The sequence below is a fragment of the Cervus canadensis genome, chromosome 23 (assembly GCF_019320065.1).
Source record: "Cervus canadensis isolate Bull #8, Minnesota chromosome 23, ASM1932006v1, whole genome shotgun sequence".
Taxonomy (NCBI): Eukaryota; Metazoa; Chordata; class Mammalia; order Artiodactyla; family Cervidae; genus Cervus; species Cervus canadensis.
The window spans coordinates 26878020-26897735 of record NC_057408.1 but is presented as its reverse complement, the minus strand read 5'-3'; the positions used below and the strand labels follow the sequence as shown (position 1 = coordinate 26897735).

Below are 19716 nucleotides of genomic sequence, written 5' to 3'. Positions count from 1 at the left end.
CAGCACAGGAACTAAAATGGTTGGATTTTCCGGGAATTCATCCCAGCCACACAATTAAAAACTTTTCCCAAGTCAAGCCCTTGCTTATGGGAATCTTGGAGGAAAACATAAGGAACAGGAAGAAGGATCACCAGTTCAAATGTTGGGTTCCATTTTAGGGGGTACATAGAGAACATGGTGAACTTTATGATCTCTTTCCCAAGCATAGGGACATTACTACAAATTTAAAAATCACCTATCAGATATTGGACATTTCAGCATGTACTCCCCAATTTGTTGTATGTGTGTGTTATTTGATGCCAGGCATGTTAGATTACAAATCTGCAACTCTGAAAAACCTTTGTGTATCAAGTCATAAATATGTATAACATCTGATCAGTAGGAAGGCAGACTAGTGGTGTGTGTGTGTGTGTGTTAAGTTACAGAAACATGCTCAACATAATATCCTTCAACTCCATGTGTAGTTTTTAAATGAACTCTCTTGAATTCTTACATTTTAAAATAAAAGATTTGTTTATATAGAAACCTACCAGCTGAACACCAAACACTTTTCTTCCTGTTACATTTGTAATTCCAGTCTCATGAGTTGCATGCTCTTCTGGGCTGTTAGAGAGAGTAGATGTCAGCTGGCTCTTTGATTAGAGTATTGTTAATTCTTTGATAACACTGTATATTAAAGCACAGTAGATAAAACTATGGTCCCAGAGTTCCCTCTTTGCCATTATATTTTAATTAATTGCTATAAATTTTAAAATCACAGAAATTCCTTTATTAATTAAGGTAAGGTAACTGAACAAATTGTTAGCAGATTTAAAAAGTCTATTTCTGATATAGAAATTAAAGTTATATCATACAGCTATGTCATTCAGACTTACCACTGTTAAAAGTTTCATAGTAACTAATTGTTTAGATGAAATAAAATATTGAATATAAATTAATTTCAAATGGCCTAATTTATCACTGATAAAATGTTTTTATATACATGATGTTTTGGTAATGCTATGGGCCTTATGGATTTTTAAAAATTATATAACAATTCCTCTTTTGAATAACTTTGTGTACTCTTTTTAATTAAAACAAGAGTGGCTTATTTTACTTGGTTGTGTATTGGGCTTGGAAATTGTCAAAGAAAGGATGGATTGGAAATTTCACCTATCTCTCCAATGACATTGCAAAAATATTTAACCTGTTAATTATTATTATCCTTTCTATAAGCATATGGTTTGAAATTTCAGATTGTAAAAATTATATCTAGTATACACTTTTTAATATGATAAATGATGGATAAACAGTTTCCTGTTTAGTTTTACTTTATAACTGTTTCTTTGGCCATAACCATGTAGCACGATGTAAGTTTTTAAAAATGTATGCAGATGAACCAGTATTTGGAAATATGGCTCTCTATCAAAAGAAGCTAAGGAGAGTGACTTTAAGTCAGATGAAGTTTGGGGGTGCAGAGTCCATCAGAAATCTTGTATTCTATACGTTTGCTCTCTTCACCCTAGACAACACAGCCTCAATCCTCACCAGGAGAAATGGTTTCCGGAGACAGGAGCAGTCTGTCTACTACCTGCCCATCTTCATCGTGGACAGCGGGTCGCCTTCGCTCAGCAGCACCAACACCCTCACCATCCGCGTGTGTGACTGTGACGCAGACGGGGTCGCCCAGACCTGCAACGCGGAGGCCTACGTCCTCCCCGCCGGGCTCAGCACGGGGGCCCTGATCGCGATTCTGGCCTGTGTCCTGACCCTGCTGGGTAGGTGCCGTTTGCGATGCTGTGTAAGAGCAGTCACAGCCGCCGGCGGTCAGGACTTCTCATACATTCTGAGAACACGTGCACATAGTCTCACCCATGCTGTTTGGCTCACAGAGGAATGACCTTCGGCCACGCTTTCCAGTGATACGGTTAAAAGTGAAATCGTCAATTTTTATTTTGTAAACATCAGTGAAGATAAATGGCTTCTGTTGAAAATGTTGTTTTTAAAGATTTTAAAAAGCATTTACCATATCCTCCAGCCTATTTGTTTTAGAGTTCAGGAGGCCCAATGAGACTAGAGAGAATCTTTTCTATGTTATTTCGATAATATGCTTATTTTGGAAATCATGGCCTTCAGTGGAATCTAGTACTTAACTCCTTAAGACATGAACATTATGTTAGTCTCTATTCTTGCCTGTGTGTTTGAAATACATCATAATTTTTTAAAAAAGACCAATGGATATGAGGGCATAAAAAAAAGAAATGATGACTTTACATCCTGCCTCTTTTCAGAAAAGATTTAAACTACATTTTACTATTTGCAAAGCTCAAAAGATTACAATTTCAGCAGTGCAAAATTTCCCAAGAAGAATTTACATATGTAATTGTACTTTTCCATGATTACTTTATTATGTGGTTAAGCTTGATTTATAACTCATATTAGAATTGCAGTTTTATAAGAGATTATGCAGCATCCTTTTAAAAATTGGAAGGCGTCCAACATGGGCATTGGGTAATGGGTTTATTCCTTTACATTCTGTGAAGGCAAAGTGTAGTTTCCTACAGTGAGGACAGTAAGCATTTAATATTGCATCTGAGCCTGTACTCTTGTGTTTTCTTGGGGCTTAGTATAATTTGTAAATGCATTTATATTTTTATAAAAGCAGAATTTAGCAATGAGAATCATAATTGTATAATATTTAAAAGCAAGAATTTATGGAGTTAGGTAAAAGCTAGCTTTTATGCCTGCCTCCAACATGTACTATGAGTTTGAGCAAGCTCTGGGAGTTGGTGATGGACAGGGAAGCCTGGCATGCTGCAGTCCGTGGGGTCACAAAGAGTCGGACACAACTGAGTGAGCCAACTGACTGGACATATACAAGCTCTTCACCAAGGGGAACATTAATTCTTCTAAGGCTAGCTTCTTAATCTCAAAGGAGAAAATAATATAGCTAAATTCATAAAGCTGTTGTGAAAATTAAATGATAATTCATGTGCCAACCATCTAGTGAGCATTCCATAAATTTTAAGTCTTATTGATAAAGCAAGTTCTTAACCTATTAACCAAGGTAAGACCTAATTACTAATACACTGTGGAAATAATCTCATGAAAATGGAAGTTATTTCCTTCAGCTAACCAAATCTAGAAGGGCATAAGCTATTTTTTTTCATATAGCGTCATACAGATGGCCAAAACTTTTAGAAATTCATTAGAAATGGCAAGTAATTCCCAATGAAAGTCTGAATATAATGTAAAGGACTTGAGTCAGTTTTGAAAAAGACTGGACCATTGCAAACTGCTTATTATTTCTTTACCAGATTTTAAAACATGTTAATAAGAGGTAAGTTGTATATTTATTTTATAGTAGCTGGATAACCTAGAAGGTAAATATTTTCCTTTGTGTGTGTGTGTTTAATTTTATCGGAGTATTGTTTTCTTATTTACAATGTTGTTTCAGGTGTATAGCAAAGTGAATCAGTTTTTACATCTATCTATGTCCATTCTTTTTCAGACTTCCCATGTAGCTTATTACAGAATATTGAGTGGAATTCCCTGCACTGTACAGTAGGTCCTTGTTGGTTCTGTCTTTTATAGTGGGTATATATTAATCCCAATCTCCTATTTTATCCCTTATCCCTGTGTTTCGCTTATGTAATCATAAGTTTGATTTTGAAACCTGTTAGTCTGTTTTATAAATAAGTTCATTTGCATCATTTTAAAATTAGATTCCACATATAAGTGCTATTACTTGATATGTGTCTGACTTACACATGGTCAAGAAGGCACATGAAAGTATGTCTTCTCTGGAGATATGTCTATTTAGATCTGCCCATTTTTTGATTTAGCTGTTGGGAGATTAAATCCCTTGTTAGTTGCTTATATTTAAGTTGTATGAATTTATATTAAGTTTTGTTCTTTCCCTATTTGGATCTTTAGGTCCAAGAAACTGAAGTTCTAGAACATCCCTTCTAGCTCTGGGTTCTTCAGACACAGCAGAGATTAGTTAGACTAGTGTTTATAAGGCATTGGTGGAAATCACTGTCCACTTTATGAAATCAGTGCTCTTCCGGTGTGTCCAGGGTTGGCAACTGGATGTTTAGGTTTCATGCTTCTTTTCACTTTTCTTCCCTGATAAACCAAGACCTTAACAGTTTTTTCCTCTGCTTTTAACTGTGGAGACCACTCATGATTTGATACAACAAGAAAATATTTTCCTGGCTTTATAAATGATAGTAGTACTTAAGTAAAAATATTAAATTGCAAAGAAAAAAATGAGGACAGTATGTAAAAGATGAATCTGCACTGTGATCTGAAAAGATAGAGCATAATAATATAGCAGATTCCAGTGGCTAACTTACAGTAGCAGGTGTGTTCCTCTTTCAAACAAGTGCAAACATACTAAAGAATGATTGCATTGAATGAGATGGTACTAAGTGTTAGACATTAGCTATCACTCATAGCTCAGTCAGTAAAGAATCTGCCTGCAATGCAGGAGACCCAGGTTTGATTCCTGGGTGAGGAAGATCCCCTGGAGAAGGGAATGGCAACCCCCTCCAGTATTCTTGCCTGGAGAATCCCATGGACAGAGGAGCCTGGCGGGCTACAGTCCATGGGGTCGCAAGAATTGGACAGAGCTGAGCAAGTAAGCCACCACCATGCCTACATTTCGTGTGAGAAAATTGTATATTAGAGGAGACACGCACAACATTATAAGGTGTCAGAGCCAAGCCTAAACACAGCCCAGACTTCCTCGGGGATGTCCTTTATGAGGTGTTTTTCTGTAAGTATTTTCTAGTCTGAAAGACCCGTGTGTCTCTGGGAACCACCTGTAGATCTGTATATATGGCCCGTCTGTCTGAGATTGTTTCACCTACTGGCTTTAGGACTTCTTTGGTGAACTCTGTCTAATTTAAAGTGTCCTCCACTTAACACAGTCCTAAATGTGTCCTCTCAAGCTTGGGAGTATTTTAAATGTGAGCTTATTCTTCATGGCAACCAAAATATACTAGCTGTCTTTAGGCATAAAATATTCATTGTACTTAGGTCAGTTTTTCTGTCTCATGTGAGCCTTCAATGAAATCATTCTAACTCACATATTTAATGGAGAGGAACTTTGTGATACTCCTTTTAGGGAAAGGAAAGATCAATTTCAGTTGCGATTAAACTTCTTCCTGTCCTGAGGCATGGAAAGCAGTTTCTCAACTATGCAGATGATTTGCAAATCTCTGGTTTGGTTCTTAAACAGAACTAGATAGGTACAGTCATTGTTCTGTCAGACTGCTGACGTGAGAAGTCTGAAATTATCATACACTGAACAATCTTCCTGCGTCCCTGCCTCTTCTCTTGATTTGGTCCCTACTTGTGTGGCTAGATGGCATCACCGACTCGATGGATATGAGTTTGAGTAAACTCCGGGAGTTGGTGATGGACAGGGAGGCCTGGTGTGCTGCGATTCATGGGGTCGTGAAGAGTCGGACACGACTGAGCGAATGAAGTGAACTGTGTGTGTTTTGAGTGGAATCGGTCAGCCTGCACTCTTCTGTATGTCCCATCCTCTGTAGCCAATCAGCCCCTAAGTGCTGTTAATTTCACTTTGATTCTTGAATCTGTGTCTTTCACTGGCTTAATACTCATCTTGATTTTGGCCAGGGTCCATCTTTCCCCTCCTGAATTAATGGCAGTTTCCCCAGTCTCTATCATCTTCAATCTAATGGAAACACAGAGAGAGTAAGCTTTTTAAAAGCAAATGTGATTGCAACACGCCCAGCTTAAAATAAGATTTCTGTGGCTCCCCATTGCCTACAGACTAGAATCACCTTCTTTCTATGACCTGACTGCTCCCTCTCAGTAGAACCTTCTTTCTCTCCACTCACAGTGTACTTTAGTCAGATTGCAGAGTAGCACTTTGTCAGACTCATCCTGCTTTGTTTTTTAACCTCTTCTTAAAAGCTTTGTTCTCTTGCTTGGAATACCCCTCCCCAGAATCCAACAAGTAGTAACTCCTTTTTGTATTCAGCACTTAACCTGCTTTGCTCCTGAGTCCAAGTGGGGTGCTGTTCCTAAGGCGGCAAACCAATCTTAAAGCATCTTTCCTGGCTGATTAATCCAAACCAGATTGTCTACTCTTCTATCTTGTCTGGTGGACCCCTGCTTTTGGGGGCAATGACTGAGCAGTATTTCATCATTGTATATATGTAGCATCTCAGAAAATCATGATCGGACACAGACAAGGCATATATCATACATGATACTGAATGAATCCATGAATGTTTGGGTGTACTCAGTAGTAGAAAAGAACATTTGATTTTTGTCATTATCCCTAACTTGTATTTCTGTTGGACCTAAATGTTCCCATTTCATAATATTCTACAGTTTTAGGCCTTTATTTGAGATCTGGCCTAAAGAGAAAAGGAAAAAAAATTATTGCAGTAGAGATTTCAAAGAGGTTTCGTTAAAATTCAGTTTATATTTCAGTTAAGAATGCTATATTTGATATCTATCTGAATCATGCACTTGGATTTTATTAATTACAGCTCCTTATTCTTTGTGACTATAAGTAATAGGTGACTCTGCCTCGGCTGCGTGTATGCACATGTGTGTGAGCTCAGTCGTGTCCGACTTTGCGACCCCATGGACTGCAGCCCGCCAGGCTCCTCTGTCCATGGGATTCTCCAGGCAAGAATACTGGAGTGGGTTGCTATGCCTTCCTCCAGCCTATCTTCCTGACCAGGGACCGAACCCGTGTCTCCTGTATTGGCAGGCGAATTTTTTACCACTGAGCTACCTGGGAAGTGTGGGTTCATAAGTGCAAATCCAAACTTGGGCCCTCTCTTACTAGGAATCTGCCTGTATCTGATTACACAGCACATAGATCCAGGCAAAGCAGTAAGCTGACTTCTCTCATCCTTTTCATCTTTTCTTTCGTGTCATTTCTAATAACACCTCTCTGTGATCACAGCCCAACTTCACTAGTAGCCCTATATTTTTCCTGTCATTTCCCTTTTTAAAACAAATTATTTCATTGCTTGAAACATCTCAGAAGCATTAAATATACTTATATAAAATCCAGATGTTCCTCACAGCCCACAAACAAGGCACCTTCTGATACCTGCTCATGTCTCAGTGACATTAGACCATCTGATCCTTCACTCACCCAGTAGGAAGAACCACGTGGCCTTTCTTTCCATGATGTTCAAATGTACCACCCTGTTCCTGAGACCTTCTTCCAGCTTCCTTTACCTACTGGATTCTTACTATTCTTAGTGCCCCAGTTCAGTATTACCTTCAAAGAGGGAATGTCCTGGTTAAATTAGGTGCTCCTCACTCCCATGATTCTTTATTACAAAACCTGTGTGTTTCCTTTGTAGTGGGTATCATAGTTGATAAATGTTTATCATGCTCAAATATTTAAAAAAAAAACCTTGAAAGTAATGATCTTAATATCTCTCTTTTGTGAAACCATTATGTTCTCAAAGCCTAGCATAGGGCACCCAAGAGAAAAAATCTTTTGGGGTGAATTGGTGAATAGTACTTATTGCATTCTACTTACCTTACTACATTTGTTTTACATGTTATGCTCTTCATGAATAGGCCCAGTATCTGATATTCCACTAAATGGAAGAGAGTAGATAATCAAACACATCAACTAAATTAACTAGGGGTTATCAAAATCATATGCGTGTGAATGGGAAAGTGTATGTTTCTTTCTGTGCATCAGTTATATGATTCAAATTTTAGCAAGACCAAAGAAATAGGAACTGGAGTGTGTAAGAATTTATTACAGAAATTCAGAAAAATGACATTTTAAATGAAATCAGATAGTGCTTACTTTGTGTAGCACTATTTAAGTATGATGCAAATATAAATTCACTTCATCTTCATAAAGGTACTGTGAAATACTTTCTTTCAATATTATCTCCATTTTGGAGAGAAGGAAGCTGAAGTAGGGGGAGGTAGCAGTTATTAAAAAGCTAAGTTCTACTTGCCCATTGATGTGAATAATTATTTATAATTAATTACTCAACTTGTATTCTGATTATGCTAATAACAATTTTTCATTTAGGTTGTTTTTCACTTATACCTAATAGAGTAATAACGGTAGTAGGATAGCTGTTTCACTATTTAATATGTCATTTGGTAATTAAATCCCCCACTATAACCATAAGACCATATGCAATTACGATTTTTCTGGTATTTTCAAATCTTTTAAATCGACTGTCCAGAAGAAACACATGAGTAATTTTAACTTTTCAAGGGAACCTCATTAGAAAAAATATTTTTAAAGTGAAATAAATGCTAACAACATATTAAAGCAGTATGAACAAACTATTGTAATCTTAACATGTAATCAGTTATTATTATATGTTACTTAAAAATTGTCTTTAACATCACATGTACATTTTACACTTAGAGCAATAGTGATAGCCGCATTTCAAATGCTCATTCACCACCTGTGGCTGCCGCATTGAATAGTGAAGATTTAGACAGCCTTTTATGACTAATACATTCTGAATGTTTATAAAGACCATAGAGCAAATAATATTTCTTGGTGAAGGCTGACTCATCCATCAGCTCTTACTGTCATCTCTTCTGTGAGGCGTTCTCTGAGCATCCTGGCTAAATGTTCCCATCCATATATTCTTAGCATATGTTATAATGCTCTGTAACTACTGCATTATATAATAATTGCTTTTTCTTATTTAAGTTATTGAACTTAATGACAAGAGCTATCTGCATATCACCATAGTACCTTACCTGTTTGTCAGTTTAACAAACATTTATCGAAATCATCTGTCAGGTACTGTTCTTTGTGCTTTAGCTATATCTGTGTGGAATGGCATCACTGCCCTTCTAGGGCTTATAGCTTTAGAAAATCTGTGCTCTCTAAAAAATATTGTTGAATTAAATTATGCTCAGACATTTACTTTTTGGAAGTAGTCTATAAACAATGGGTTACATTTAAGAAAGTGATAGTTAACTGGTTTACATATGCACATTAAAAATCCTTTACAGATTTTTAAGGATGAGGAAAACTGACTTGAAGGTAATTTAAATGACTGTGGCTTAAAATGAGCCCCAGACTGAATGTTTAAAGTATGTTAATACATGAAAGGAAAAAGTTGTTCTTTAATAGAAGTAGCCTTATTTAGAAGTTAGTACCATTTTGTGGTCATCAGATTACATCTGCAGAATTCTATCAAGTTCTAGGTGAATTATTCTGTTGTTAGCCTCTGGGAAGTGGGTTAGAAAAGTAGGACCGAAATACTGCCAAGGTGATTCAGTAAAAACCATGTTCCGGGTTAAGTGCCTAGATGTGTATCTGACACACACCACAGTAAAGGTTGGAATCAGAGGTCACTGAAGGGAGAGATGGGGAGTTTGGGATGGACATGTGCACACTGCCGTGTTTAAAATGGATCACCAACGAGGACCCACTGTGCAGCTCAGTGCTATGTGGCAGCCTGGATGGTGAAAGGGCTTGTCTGTGTATGGCTGAGTCCCTTCATCACAGCATTGTTAATCGGCTATACCCCAATACAAAAAAAAAAAAAAAATTAGAGAAGAGCGCACTGACTTACAGTGTGAACTTCTGAATTTTTCTCCATCTTCTGCTTCTCTCGAGTTAGACTGGTGCTGTCCCGGTCTGCCTGCTTCTTGGCGCCCATGCACGCCTGTATCTTCTTACAGCGAGTTGCATGACAACTTGTACTATATTTATCTGTGTATATATAGCCTCCACAGTGAGCTGCTGGGATGTGGGAATCGCTCTTGCTATATTTGGCCGGTACCCAGCACTATTTCCTACACACTGGGATACTCGGGAAATGTTGAATCGAATGTTAGGAAACTGAATTCTACAATCAGAAATGTAGGTCAACATTATGCATTTTCTGCTTGAAGAGTGTTCCAACTTCTTTTCTCACGTCTACTCTTCCCTGCCTCCCTAGTCTAATCAGAATGACTTTTTTTCTTCTAAAAACAAATCTGATCATACTGTGCTCTCCTTAACCCTTGCTAGTGCCTACATCTCCCGGCTTCCCTCCCGTGTCTGTCTTTACTCTTCACCCGTGTTGGTCTCACACTTTTGTTCACTGGTTGACTGTGCCCAGAATACTCTTCCATATCGCCTCTTGACCCTCAGGCTTCAGTTATCCTCAGTTACTACTACTTCTGATCTGTTTCCCCTAATAGGTTAATATATCCTTGGTGGTGCTGGTGTCGTCACTAAGTTGTGTCTGACAGTTGCAACCCGTGGATGGTGGCCCGCCAGGCTCCTCTGTCGGGAGATTCTCCAGGCAAGGGTACTGGAGTGGGTTGCCATTTCCTTCTCCAGGAGATCTTCGTGACGTGGGGATCAAACCTGGGTCTCCTGAATTACCAGGCAGATTCTCTCCCAACTGAGCCACCAGGAAGCTCTGATATATCCTTGAAAGATCATATTTTCCTCTTTTGGAATAATTATCACTGTCTTTCTTTTACATACAGTTGTCTTTATTATTTGATGAGTATTTGTCCACCCCATTTAATTTTAAGGACTTCCCTGGTGGTGCAGATGGTAAAGTGTCTGCCTACAATGCAGGAGACCAGGGTTCTATCCCTGGGTCAGGAAGATCCCCTGGAGAAGGAAATGGCAACCCACTCCAGGATTCTTGCCTGGAGAATCCCGTGGACGGAGGAGCCTGGTGGGCTGCAGTCCATGTGGTCACAAAGAGTCGGACAGGACTGAGCAACTTCACTTTACTTTAATTCGAAGTTCCATGAGGAAATGCATGTCAACCTGTATGTGCAACATTGTATAACTATACCAAAGTCATGTACTAAATGGTTAACTCATATTTGTGAAGTGGATATATAAATTCATGAACAAGCACAATACATGTGCATGTCTAGGCTCCAGCTAGGCCTAAATCTTTCCTTTTGTCTCCACTCAGAGGTATAGTCCATATGACAGAAAGACATGTGATAAAATGTTTTAAAATATATAATCTTGTGCTTACTTAGGCAGAAAATATTCCTTTTAATACAGGGATTATCTCCATAACCACTGAAGAGCAGTTAATACTTGTTCTCCATAAAGGTTAAAATTTATTTTTTATACATGCTCAAGTAGTTAGAAATTAATATTCTTCCAAGTCATTGAAATGTTAAACTGTCTAACCTTCTAAAAGACTTCACATTTATTCTCAGCCCCAGGCAAGATTAGGGAATAAAACAAACTTCATGAGATATTAATATCCTAAATGGGTATCGTCCCCATGGGCTGGCACACCCATGGGTTCTTAGATTTCACCTTTCCTAAACACTGTGAGGGTCAGAGGCAGGGATGTTGGTAGTTTGAAAATACATTTACAACAGAGCATAATAAATAATTGTGAGATGTAGATAATATATGACAAGATCCATTGTATTACATGAAGGAAAGAGAATTGAGAATTTTGAAATGTTTTGTCTTCTAAGATAGGCTTAAATGAAAATAACATCTAATTCTTGCATCTAATTCTTCCCTTCTTCATACCCTCATTACTCCTATGCCGTCGCTTCTTCCATCCTTCTGTGCTCAGTTGAACATTTGCTCCACCCCAGCGCCCCAGTTTTGCTCTTCACTTTGTGTGGAGTATTTCTCATTTTCCCATTTTCACTTGTCCACCCATCACAATTCTTTGGATACTCACCTTTCCTTTCTGTGTCTTAACTCAGTTTGACTTCTTAATGAGAAGTCTTTCTTGGTTAAACTTTCTGCTGCAATTACTTTCATTTCTAGCAGACCATATAAAAAAGTTTCAGAAACTAAAGTATATAAATCAAAATTTCCTGATGGGTCTTTCTGGGTTCTAGCAACTGTTACCTGAGTTCTCAGCTTTCCTCTCTATTACCTTCTATGGAAGTTCTAAGCTCACAGCATGAGAGAAAATGCAAAGGCTTTGAAGACAGATGGGAGTACAACTCAACCCAGGTTATTATCTTGACCACAGAGAGAGTATTTCCTGTCTGAGACAAGCTGCCACTGGGAAAAGACTTACTCCAGAGAATTACCAGGAAGGTCAGCTGATATTCTGCATTCAGACCATCATCTTACTTTACTGCTTTTTTTCTCTCCCATTTCATCTTTAGGCATAGGGCTTGCCGTGAACTTGATCCGCCTTCTACTTTGCTTATTACCTAGCTTCGTTCTTGGTTTTCCCTCAGGGGAGAAACATGTCTTCACTTGCTATGTTCACAGAATTTTGAATGAATGTTCTTGTAGGTCACAGGATAACTATGAACTCATCTCTGTTGACAAGTGCCTGGCCTGCTGCTCATCTCCCTACACGATTCCCGAATCTCTTTGATCTCTTTAGTCCCCCTTGTGAGCACAGAAATTGGCTATAAGTATCACATATGGCTAGGTTCAGTTTAAGTGACTCGCCCAAGTAGTAACTACTGGGCAAATATCACGCAGCTAATATCAGGAACGAATGGACTTTTATCTAAGGCTGGCTTGACACCAAAGCTATATGTTAGTTTTCAAGTTTCATACCAGAATGTTACAATAGAAACATATCAATCTTTTGTAAACTTGTTTTTGCTGTAGCATTCTGGCATGGAGCTTGAAAACTAAAAGGCTTTGGCGTGGTGGATGTGCTAATTTTCAGAAGACAAAAAGGGACAGGGTTGGGAATCCACTTAGCAGAGAGGGCAGACACGTAGCAGAGTATTTATGGGAATAGACAGGAAATGAATGATGTCTCATTCATTTCAAAACCATGGGTTTTGGAATTACACATCTGCTACTTTGATGAAGCCAGTTGAAAACATTCAAGTGTAGTAAATAAGATGAAAGATGAAGAGAAAAGCATTTGTGCCATAGCAACACAAGAAAGTGGGCAGAAAGCTCAGAAACGTATCTTAGTTCCTAAACTGTCGAGTGCAGATAAAGCTTGTAGGGGAGCAATGGGCCAGGGTCAAATAGGAAAGGAAATAAAAAAGGGCCACAATAAACAATTGGCTTCCCCCTATTTCCAAAGATCCCCAGTAAAATTATTTTTGTCAGTCATATTCCCACTGATGATGGAAACCAAATAGCAGACACATGCCTAAGAAAGCATATGCTTTTCATTGATGATAACAAAATTGTTTAAAATTAATACATCTTTAGATATTGCTTTTTAAAACAAATTGAGGTGAGGGCTGGAATATACTTCACCTCTACTCATTACTTTTAATTACTCCAAATTACTTTGATGTCTTTCTTAGTTTTATATTTTTGTTCTCAAATGTGTTCTTCCTTAAAGGGTATTTTAAATATAAACTTCTTTTTTTTTTTTTTTTTTAATTTTTTATTAGTTGGAGGCTAATTACTTCACAACATTTCAGTGGGTTTTGTCATACATTGATATGAATCAGCCATAGATTTACACGTATTCCCCATCCCGATTCCCCCTCCCACCTCCCTCTCCACCCGATTCCTCTGGGTCTTCCCAGTGCACCAGGCCCGAGCACTTGTCTCATGCATCCCACCTGGGCTGGTGATCTGTTTCACCATAGATAGTATACATGCTGTTCTTTTGAAATATCCCACCCTCACATTCTCCCACAGAGTTCAATAGTCTGTTCTGTATTTCTGTGTCTCTTTTTCTGTTTTGCATATAGGGTTATCGTTACCATCTTTCTAAATTCCATATATATGCGTTAGTATGCTGTAATGTTCTTTATCTTTCTGGCTTACTTCACTCTGTATAAGGGGCTCCAGTTTCATCCATCTCATTAGGACTGATTCAAATGAATTCTTTTTAATGGCTGAGTAATATTCCATGGTGTATATGTACCACAGCTTCCTTATCCATTCATCTGCTGATGGGCATCTAGGTTGCTTCCATGTCCTGGCTATTATAAACAGTGCTGCGATGAACATTGGGGTGCACGTGTCTCTTTCAGATCTGGTTTCCTCAGTGTGTATGCCCAGAAGTGGGATTGCTGGGTCATATGGCAGTTCTATTTCCAGTTTTTTAAGAAATCTCCACACTGTTTTCCATAGCGGCTGTACTAGTTTGCATTCCCACCAACAGTGTAAGAGGGTTCCCTTTTCTCCACACCCTCTCCAGCATTTATTGCTTGTAGACTTTTGGATAGCAGCCATCCTGACTGGCGTGTAATGGTACCTCATTGTGGTTTTGATTTGCATTTCTCTAATAATGAGTGATGTTGAGCATCTTTTCATGTGTTTGTTAGCCATCTGTATGTCTTCTTTGGAGAAATGTCTGTTTAGTTCTTTGGCCCATTTTTGAATTGGGTCATTTATTTTTCTGGAATTGAGCTTCAGGAGTTGCTTGTATATTTTTGAGATTAATCCTTTGTCTGTTTCTTCATTTGCTATTATTTTCTCCCAATCTGAGGGCTGTCTTTTAAACTGCTGAGAGTAATATACCTCAAACAGTAATCCAGTCAGTATACATTTTGAGACTTCTAGACCTTCCAGGAAAAAAGTTCTTGTGATTAAAAATTGTTAAAAGGATATCTTATTTGTAGCCAAAGATAACTCACTGATTTTCACTAATGATTATATAGGTTTGAATTCTAAAATTCAAGAATACCTTTCTACTTCATTTTAATTCTTAGGCCATGAAATCTAATGTGTTCCCAAGTCAACCAGCATTCAGTAACTCACAGCCAGAGCAGAGCAGTTAGCATCTTAATAGTATATACAGTTGTCCAACTGTATCTGTGGGGAACTGATTCCCAAAGTCAAAAATGCTCAAGTCCTTTATGTCAAATGGTGTAGTATTTACATATCACCCAAGTACATCTTCCCCTATACTTCAGATCATCTCTACTTATAACACCCAATACAATGTAAATGTTATGTCAGTAGTTGCAAATTCAATGTAAATGTTGTATAAATCATAGCCTAAGTGAAGCAAATTCAAGTTTTGCTCTTTGGGACTTCCTGAAATTGGAAAAAAAAAAAAAAAGATTTCAATCCAAGGTTGGTTGAATCTTGGATGTGGAACCTGCAGATACAGGTCAACTGTATTTATTTATTTATTTATTTTTTTTAGGTCAACTGTATTTATTAAGAGGCACAAAAGTATATATTCAGTCTAGAAAAGCGAGGTAGATGATCTTATTTGCAAAGGAGAAAGAGGCATGGATGTAGAGTAGAAATGTATGGACATCAAGGGGGAAAAGGAGGATAGGATGAATTGGGACTGGTGTATACACTATTGATACTATGTATAAAGTGGATTAACTGGCAAGAACCTACTGGATAGCACATGGAACTCTATTCAATGCTCTGGGTTGACCGAAATAGGAAGGAAATCCAAAAAAAGACCAGATATATGTAAACCTATAGCTGGTTCACTTTGCTACACAGCAGAAATTAGCACCACATTGTAAAGCGACTGAACTCCAATAAAAATTAACTGACAAAAAGTATATTCAGTTTGCTTAAAAGTATAGCCAGTGTAGTTGTGTCTGTTTTCCAGTGCAAACATCTGCTTTATTATGTATGTTTTGATAAAAGAAAAACTCCTAATGTTAAAGAAATGATTGACTTCTTCAGTCAATCTTCGGCTACTGCTAAAACCTTACAACCCATAGGCATAATACCTGTAGGCATAATACATTAAAAACCCAGTTCAGTGTTTCATGCTGAAAGCGGGACTCTATTAGAGGGAAGCTTTTAATGTTTGTATAGGGTCTGACATACTGGCTTTTATTTAACAGCTGAGTTTCATAGACAAGTACTAGGCATTTCTTCAAAGAACCCAGACAAATGCTATAATCCATTTCCCTCGGAAATTGCAGTTGTTAAATTAGACCCCAAACATTCATGAATGTCACTTTGCCTTTTCAGCAATTAAAGAGTTCGAAAAAAAAAAAAAAAGTCCCTTTGTGTTTCATGGCTTTGAAATTATTATATTTATCCTGAGCTGGCCCTCTCCTCTGCACTGTCAAATGCTCCAGAGGTTACATTCAAGAGGCTGACATCAGTTCTGAACAGGTATGGGGAAGGGTTTCTTGATGTATAAAAAGTGTTCAATATTAAAGGCGTTGGAGCAGTTTGAGCGCATCTACTGCTGTGAGTTCCCGCGTAAGCAGGCAGCCCATTCATTTCCCTTTAAAGGACAGAAACCCCTGAAATCCACAGCAGAGACCTGCTTTCCCCAGGATGGAGTGGGGAGCTGGTGCATTGATTGAATCTATTGCTTTGCTGTCTCCTTGTCGTAGTGTTGATCCTCCTGATCGTCACCATGAGAAGACGGAAAAAAGAGCCCCTGATTTTCGACGAGGAGAGAGATATCCGAGAAAACATCGTCCGCTACGACGACGAGGGCGGGGGCGAGGAAGACACGGAAGCCTTTGACATGGCCGCGCTCAGAAACCTCAACGTCATGAGAGACACCAAGACGCGCAGGGATGTGACCCCGGAGATCCAGTTCTTGAGTCGCCCGACTTTTAAAAGCATCCCGGATAATGTCATCTTCCGGGAATTTATTTGGGAGAGGCTGAAAGAAGCAGACGTGGATCCCTGCGCCCCGCCTTACGATTCCTTGCAGACGTACGCCTTCGAGGGGAATGGCTCGGTGGCGGAATCGCTCAGCTCCCTAGATTCCATCAGCTCAAACTCTGATCAGAACTATGACTACCTAAGTGACTGGGGGCCGCGTTTTAAACGCCTCGCAGACATGTACGGAACCGGCCCCGAGAGCTTGTACTCATAGCCCCGGGGACCTTCGTTTGAAAGGTACTGAAGGAAAGTAAAGGCAAAAAGAGAGAAAAAAATCAGCAACACAAATGACGTACAGAATCACAAGAACTCCGCTTGCTAAAGGGAAATGGTTGTAAATATTCCTCCATTTTTAACTGTTTGGGTTTCTGCCTTGGTGAAGCAAATCTTCATTAGACTTGTCCAAGGGACTGCACTGACCACAGACTCTGAGCATTTGAAGGCTTTTTTGATTAAAAAAAAAAAAAAGAAAGAAATGCTCAGTGGTTTGTGAATAGACAGCAACTATCAGATACCTGCAAAGGCACCCGGCCTTCTGAGTGAGGAGTGCCCTGTTGTCAGTGATGGCGTTGGCAGTGAGGTGAATAAAACACGATCTGCCAGGAAAGTCCTGGAACTTCTTGCATATCAAAACTTGGGACAAATTTAATTTACAGTGATGCTTTCGGCTTGCTAGATTAGAGCATCCAGCAGAATTTTATTGCTGTGGGTTAGCAAATATATTTTATTTCGCAATATAAAAATTCTCAGAAAATCCTCCCCAGTCCTCCAATACAAGCCAATAAAATTTGGTTTAAGGCAACATAAACCGTTGTTTAGCAGATAAATCCAGAAGTGTTCCAAATAAGCAACAGGTAAATCATTCTTAAAGTTGGCAGTCTTTTTGAGATGCTTGTGTAGGTATGAAAAAAAGTTGCTGTCTATTTGTTGCCTTTTTTTATTATCTCTTCTGATTTCTACAGGAGACTACCTTTTCTTTTTTTATTTGACACATGGTGTTATATTTATTTTGGAGCTCCAATCTCCACTCAATTCGGGTCCATCTTCCTGCCTCGGAATATTAAGCTCATCAGAACATGTTGATTTTTTTTTCCAGTCTGAGCTACATGAAGGAAATGAAGCATAGAAATGGAAAGAAAGAAAAAATAAAGGTTGAGCAATTGAGCCCTATTGCTGTTCACATCTCAGAGAGGAACACAGCTACAAGGACATAGAAGTTCTCTGTCTGAGCCATTAGAATTTAGAGAACATTGGAAGGAAGTGTATTATAGAAGGAAGATTTCAGAGAGAATTGAGATTTTTCTTTGATGCAAGATTTATTTTTCAAGATCACAGGTTCTAGAAGCTCCAAAGACTTTTGAGAATTTGTTTTCCTCTCCTCTTTTGCTGTAAAAATATGGACAGATTTTTTTTAATATATCTTAAGCAATGTAATGTTATAAATTTCAAAATCCATCTTTCAATTCTGATGCAAATATGTTCCTCAAGAATTATCCAAACAGTGTATACTTCCTGTACCAGTTTAGATGTGCCAAAGTGAGCAGAGGAAATTCAAGTGATCACATGTGTTTGAGTAAAAGAATTTTATGACTAAAATGGTATTTCTACCTAACATTATTTTCTAGATTAATACTAGTTTAATGTGAATATAGTCAAGTAAGAATGAATTTTTTTTTTCCTTTTAAAAAGGGTTTATTGATGGGTTCCTAATAAATCTACAGATAGTGGACATTGTATAAGAAATTGTGTTTCTAAAAGTGCTTTCTGAAAGACAGTGGAACCAGAGTATCAGTATTTTGATTACATGAGGAGAAACTCCGTAGGAATCTGTAAAATTGCAGCCCACCTTTCGAAATGAAGTATGTGAAAGTGGCCTTCAGCTTCATCAAAATAAATAATTCAATAAATATGATTATCTGTAGACAGTTCTTTCATTTGAATAGTTTTATAGACATTGTTTCATGACTAGACATGCTTCTTGCTGTATTAAAACACATATGCATATGAAAAACCAATTTTATAACAGTAAAGGATACTGTTCATGACTTTTAATCACATACGTTTTTCAGATTACAAAAATGAAGCATAGTACACTCACCCAAGTTCATAAAATCAGAGTGTGGTGCGGGAGTGATATAGGTGTTAAGTCAGCAAGGGGCTGAGAATACGATTGTGTAATAATCCCCTTGTCTGCACGAAGATAAAACAGTACATTTGGATTATGATGTCACAGCTGCTGACTGTTGCATAAATGGAAGTTTGAATGTATTTTAGAAAAGGAACATCACACCATTCACCTGGCTTTCTCTCCTTTTAAAGTATATATATTTTCTTCTTTTTTCAAAAAAAAATTTCATATTTGCCAGTAAAAGATTGGGGGAAAGGCTTTAATTTAAATAAAGATTTGAAATTCTTGCATATACTCAGTTGCCATTTTGTGTGTGGAAGATGATAACAATACAGTATTGAACTTGATTCAGTGGTGTTTAAAAGAAATCTCGAGATGGCTGCAAGTATGTCCCTAATAGAGATGGAGTTTATATGAAGTATTCTAGCTAAGCTTCTTTTAATGATGGTGAATGTTATTTTAGTTCTCTTTTTTTTCTTCTGAAAATTAGGGTTATAGATGTTTATCTGACATCCTTGAGGGAGAGGCTCTGTTGTAAACCCAGAGAGTAGTCGATGAACAAAATCAGTGTTAGAGCTAGTTACAGAATTCTCCAAAAGCGTCTAAATAAATACCTATCATCTAACCACTAAAATTCAGTGGTGAACTGGAGCCAGATCAGAACAACTCCTAAGTAGCAGTTATGCATATTTCTTCCCGATTCTGCTTCTAATAACAATATCTAGTAATAATAATAATGGTAGGTCAGCCATGGTGGTAATAGTTAGACCACCAGAGAAATCAGCAAACACTACCTTTTCTTTTTTTTTTTTGAGAACTATTAATAGTTGGTAACTGTTTACTAACACTTCACTGCTTACTTTGTAAAAGGAAATCTCCTAGTTGTAAATACAGTATGAATAGAATATCAAAAATGACATGAGAGCAATATGTGCCCTGTTCTACTACTAAATACAGATTCATGTGGTCGTGACTTCCTAGTTGCAGATCCTTGGAGCTACAGGTAGAAAAGGAGGGGACCCACTTCATATGGGATGCAGAAAATGGTTGGGAAGTTAACAGTTTTACATATTTTCCATTTGTCCTTATGAGGGCACCATTAGAAACTCAAGGTATACAA

At 38.0% G+C, this 19716-nt stretch overlaps 1 protein-coding gene across 3 annotated transcripts in view; it reads left to right on the top strand.

Moving 5' to 3' along the window:
* The window catches only part of CDH7 (cadherin 7), a 141004-nt gene extending 122624 nt beyond the window's left edge, over positions 1-18380 (top strand). For all 3 annotated transcript variants that reach the window (XM_043444332.1, XM_043444333.1, XM_043444331.1), the window contains 2 exons: positions 1506-1757; positions 16189-18380. In XM_043444332.1, coding sequence (XP_043300267.1) covers positions 1506-1757; positions 16189-16682 — 746 coding nt within the window. In that variant the 3' untranslated portion in view covers positions 16683-18380. The remainder of the gene's footprint in view (positions 1-1505; positions 1758-16188) is intronic.
* Positions 18381-19716: the final 1336 nt, after the last annotated feature.